At 35.2% G+C, this 5,706-nt stretch overlaps 1 protein-coding gene across 1 annotated transcript in view; it reads right to left on the reverse strand.

Moving 5' to 3' along the window:
- Positions 1 to 1,275: 1,275 nt before the first annotated feature.
- LOC118743699 (juvenile hormone epoxide hydrolase 2) overlaps positions 1,276 to 5,706 on the reverse strand; it is a 6,470-nt gene continuing 2,039 nt past the window's right edge. Inside the window, exons 2-4 of the mRNA XM_036476461.1 lie at positions 5,480 to 5,679; positions 2,312 to 2,522; positions 1,276 to 2,250 (exon numbers count right to left, since the gene is read on the reverse strand). Of these exons, the coding sequence (XP_036332354.1) occupies positions 1,444 to 2,250; positions 2,312 to 2,522; positions 5,480 to 5,679 (1,218 nt within the window). The 3' untranslated portion in view covers positions 1,276 to 1,443. The remainder of the gene's footprint in view (positions 2,251 to 2,311; positions 2,523 to 5,479; positions 5,680 to 5,706) is intronic.

Here is a 5,706-nt window from a genome sequence, read left to right on the forward strand (position 1 = left end):
TCTACTTCTGGAACCGTTTTCCGTTCTTCGGTTCTTCTGGAATAGTGTGTCAGTTCTGCCAGAACCGTTTTTCGGTATTTTTGGAATCGAATTTCAATCGAGATTCGGTACTTTCGCAACCGTTTTTCGGTTCTTTTGGAATCGAGTTTCGGTTTTTCGGAACCGTTTTTCGGTTCTTTTGCAATCGAGTTCGGTTCTGTTAAAACCGTTTTTGGAATGAAGTTTCGGTTCTTCCCGAACCATTTTTCTGTTCTATTATAACTGAGTTTTGGGTTTTCCAGATTTGTTTTTCAGTTCTTGTAAGAATCGGACCGGTCGGTTCTCTAAAGGACCCGATTCTAAGGTTTCGGTTCCTCGGTTTTGAGCATCGTTAGTAGAAATACAACCAAAATGATTCCATTGATTTTATATACAATTTTACTTACTTACCGCAACCTCTTCTCAAACCAATTCGTAGGATTTATCTCAAATTAATGCAAATATTTTTTTTTTTATGTTTATATTCTCTAACTAGAAAGCTGCTGTTAAACCTGCTTTTATATCAATTGCGGTGCATATGCACTATCCACAAGCAGCAGATTTAATTTTTGAGTTCTGCCTCTTTTTAAGAGAGTGTGGGACATAACCCCCGGCATCCTGTCGAAACAACTAAATCGAGTTTCTCTCATAACTCTTTTATTTGATATCGCAGAAGATAATTTCGGTAGGCCTTCTTAAGGAAGTCATTATCAAAGGCCTACCCAAGAAGTACTGAAAAAAGTGCATACCTGCATGGCCTCTAGAAAGCATTTTTTTATTTGCAATTTACGCGTATGCGTAAATTTTTATCAGTTAACATTACAAATGAATTTAAATATGCATTTTGAATTGCATCAAAACATATTTTATATGAACCTTGAATAAGTACCTTAAAGAAGTTTGATGTTTATGAATTAAAGAAGCAATTTTATAACAACTCCCAAAAGGCTTTCTGATATACGTCTTACAAAAGCCCTTCTGGAAGCCCTCCTATGGGTAGTGAAAGCAGAAGGCCTTCAATTTGTGCCACTCCATCAAAAAAGAAAGGAGAAACGAATGTAGAGTCGAAGTTCTCCCGAAATTATCTACTGGGCCATAGCATACAAGGCTTCGCCGCTAACATATTTATATTGATTTACCGGGACATCTGTATACCCCTGCAAAAGCAGTACGTGTTGTACCTTTATTCATTGGAAACAACAATTTTTGAGTACATACATACATATATTTTAGTGATTTTTATTATTGCGTGCTGCTTTCTGTAACCGATCTATGTCCAGTATAAGTTGACCCCATCATTTCAGACGCGGGCCTCGGAGACAGAACAGCACTTAGAAAGTTATCATCATACAATCGTTAATAAAAAAATTTTCGTTCTTAAACAAATTTATTGTCTTTAACTTAGTTAAATCTGATTTAGAAAACTTAAAACCAAGCTAGACTACTGCTAAACTTCTCCACCTTTTTTACAAATTCTATAAAGTCCGCATACAACAAGTGGGGCATTTCCAGCGCCACAAAGTGTCCACCATTGCTATAATATTTGCTATGAATCAAATTACGATATTTATCTTTCAACTGATTATCGTAAAAGTGTATCAAATCATGCCTGAAACGTGCACAACCGGTCGGCACATCAGTTGGAACCCAATCCATTTGCAACTCCCGTTGCTGCTGAGAATGAGTTTCGGCGAATAGACGTGAGGAAGTAATTATCGAATTCGTCAAGTGATATAGCATAACATTATCCAGGAGTGCATCCAGCTTGAAACGTTCACTCAAACCGCCATTGGCAGATTCTTTATACTTCCTATTAGTAAGCGAGGACCATTTCTCTAGTATGTAGGCAGCTAAGCCGATCGGGTTGTCGGTGAGCACAGCTCCAATTGTGTCTGGTTTTGTAGCTTGTAAATGATAGTAGCCACTTTCTTCGATCAGATGTTTTATGGGCTCCCAATGTGGCAAGAAATTGGTTTCAAAGCCATGTGCGCCGAAAATATTGGATTTCACTGCATTTATAAAGCCTTTCACAAGCGACCGCTCCGTGAAGACAGCGCACAAATTTGAGTGATATCCAAGTACATTCTCTGGAAATAGCGTAGCCATATGAGAAGCAACTAGGGAACCCATATCACTACCGTGTATGAAGAATCGCTTATAACCCAAACGCAGCATAAGATTGCGCATGATTACAGCCACTTGTACGGGGCCTAGGCCCACTTTCGATGCGCCCTACAAAAAAGGCAGAAAAAATGAGCAAATAAGTTTTAAATCAATACTATTTTATGACTACCTGTGACCACGCAAACCCTGGCAAACTAGGCGCCACAACATTAAAAATATATTTGTTTTTCTTATTCAGGTGTGTCTGATGAAGTTTATGTATTAGCGGATAAAATTCACGTATTGAGCTGGGCCAGCCATGCAGCAGAAGTACAGGGTAGTGATTTTTATCCACTTTGTTCTCATCATAAACCATTAAATGCAAGAAATGTATAAGTAAGCTGAAAAGAAGTGGTGTATGTGAGTATGTATTGTTAAAAATATATCGTTACCTTAACTCATAAAGGCCCTAACCAACTGGGTTTTTCGCACATTTTGGTAGGATGTATTAAAATACACCTTCAATAAAAACATTTGAAGTGTTAGTACCAAAAACAATGGAGTTACATGCCACTTTTAAAAAAGCTCTACATGTTTTTGATACTCATTTTATAATGTTTTTTGCTTCTCCTGTAAATTAAAAAAATTGTTGGTGTAGTGAATTAAGGTGACGATATGTACATATGTTTTAAACTGTTTTTGTATAGGGTAATGCAGATCTTTCACATAAATTATTTGCGATATGTTAATATTTGATTTTTCAGAAAATTGGTACTACAGGCTTTGGCAAACTTAGTCATGAAGCGATACCCAGTTGAACAATGCGTAGAAGTTGTTTGGACCACGTTAAAAAGCAAAACTTCACCCTTCTTCTCCTTTATTGGCGCTATGGCCGCCTGAGCGATTTAGACCGAGTCCAAAACAGCACGTAGGTGGCTTCTGTTCTGTGCCAATTGACGCCAATTGGAAATGCCAAGTAAAGCCAAGTCCATCTCCACCTGGTCAACTCAGAGGAGCCCTTGCTCTTCCTCTGTTACCAGCACCGCGATACGCGTTAAATACTTTCAGAGCTGGAGCATTTATGTCCTTTCGAACGACATTTACTTCAAGGAAACTATGCACCCACAACAAGTAACTGTTTGGTGTGTTTTTTTTTTTGGGGTGGCGGAATCATCGGCCGGACTTCTTCGAAAATGTTGCCGATATTGCGGTTACGGTGAGCGGACGTTATCGTTACATGATAAAAAACTTTTTATGGCCTGAATTAGATGATATGAACTTGGGGAAATATGTGGTTTAAACAGAACGATGCCACTTGTCACACAGCTCATGAAACAATGACCCTATTTCGACCATCTGCAATCTTAATATAATAGTCCCACGCTTCATATAAAGAAATATGGATTCTAATTAACAAGTGAATAATAAAATTAGGTCTTTATACATATATGAAGTTTCCATATCTGATTTCCTCCATTTACTTTTGTCTTTTTCAACAGATACATCGGTTACTAAAAACCTGCTGAATTTGGATGTCAGCGACACTGAGATACCATGTTTCCAAGCTGTACAGAAACGAAGACTTTACATACGGGTTCAATATTTTTATTTTGGTGTCCTGCGTAAGTATTTTGGACGCCAAGTTGAATTCTGGGCGTCTAAAATTTGTTGTGCTTCTTTTGTAGCTTAAATTGAGCGTAATTCTGTTAATATGCTGGCCAGTTAAAAAAGAATTTCACATTTTAAGCCAACCGGGTACAGTAGAGAAATCTTTCTAGAGTTTTGTCAATGCTTGTTGTATGTATATATGTCTTTATGGCGAAAAAGTCTCGCTAAATAACTTTCACCTAGACTTTGTAGGTGGGTCTCTCGTAGATCTCTATTGAGTGTTTCCACGTCTCTAGCGAGATCCCATAGGGCGCCTAGGCAGGAGTTGCCACGCTCCCTCCTCCTTAGCCCACCGTCCCTTTAACCATCGCCCATATAGGAAAGCCAACCTAAGAATTCTTTTGGAAATTATGAATTTTTTTGAAAAAAATGGTTTTTAAGAAATTTTCTTTTGCAAAATTCAACCACTATGTATTAGATTTTGTTTGAAGAAAAAAATTATTTTCACTTAAAAAGTTATTTATTTCGAAAGAAAATCGTCGGAGAAAATGATTTTTTTTAGATTTTACTCAAAAGGAGTTAGGCACTCCGCACATTAAGAGCATTTTTAGAAAGTTTGACCTTCTTAGAAAATATAATTTTTTTTTAAGAAATTTCTTTGGAGAAGATATAATTAAAAAAAAATATGTTTACCCAAATTAGCAAAAATTACCAAACATTATAAACAAAGATTTTCTGGAGAAGCAATTATTTTCGCTTTAAAAATTATTAATTTCGTTAAAAGTAGTTTTTTTTTTGAAAAATTGTTTTTTTCGTTAAAAGTTATTTTTGAAAAGCACAGCTATTTTGGGGCCTAAAATCTGTATCTTTTTAGGAAAAATTTATTTAAGGGAAAAACTATTTTTTACTATTATTTCTGATTATTAAAGAAAAAATAATTTAATAAATATGAAAAAACAATAATGATTTTCTAGTATACAAATTTTAGGGAAATAACTATTTTTCAATAAAAAATAAGTTTAGGCGAAAGGAAGTTCGATATTTTACAAAAAAAAATAACAAAGGTGAAAATTATAAAAAAAATGTTTCTTGGTGCAAAAAACACAATCTGTGGGAAAAAGTGTTTGAAAAAACACATTCAAGATAAGACTTAGAAAAAAATAGAAAACATAGTTTTAGAAAAAATTACTTTCTAGAAAAAAATGTGGTATTAATAAAATTGTTTTTAAAGTTTGTTGCTTTCCAACAAACTTATTCAAAAAACGGCTTCTAGTTTTAAAAGTCTTAGCAAAAAATTTGTTTACTTGAAATTGAAATTTATGAAATTTTTAATAGAAAATTATTTTTTACATTGATTTTTATATTTTATTTTTATTAAACCATCGAGGATTTTCATTTTACAATTGAAATCAGAATCTTATTGAATTTAAGTCTTGTAGGCCCGAGAAACGATAGATTTTATAAAATCAGAGTGTTTCAGCGTCTAAGGTTTTATCATAGTCCAACTCACTAAATCAAGACAAAATAATATTTTGAGTGAGGGATAATTTGACCATATTTTATTATTTGTTGGGGGGAAACAGCAAACGGTTTTGATGAGGCATCCTAATGTGCATATCGCAACTATCAGAATTAGAAACAGAAGCCAGTTTATGTTGATAACAATTTGCAAAATACTGGTGGACTGTGCACTCTTTCCGCGAACTTCAAGAAAAGTCTTTAGCAAGTCATAAGCAGAAATTCTATTTACCCTTGAATTTCGGTGGTGAAGTGATTGAACTGCCATAGAAATACTTCACGTTCGCGCCAACGCGGCAAGTAGTCATCACGCCAATAATCGACGATATTCTTTAATTCTTGCGTATTGAAACCATTTCTAAAGTCAGGTTTGCCCAAAGGCTCTGGCAGCCGCAAAGTGCGATTCAGTTGTTTACGTAAATCCTCAATAGTCTGCATATTTAGTCAAGGAAGTGGAAA

Source organism: Rhagoletis pomonella, unplaced genomic scaffold (genome assembly GCF_013731165.1).
Source record: "Rhagoletis pomonella isolate Grant_MI unplaced genomic scaffold, Rhpom_1.0 Rhpom_scaffold_00007, whole genome shotgun sequence".
Lineage (NCBI taxonomy): Eukaryota > Metazoa > Arthropoda > Insecta > Diptera > Tephritidae > Rhagoletis > Rhagoletis pomonella.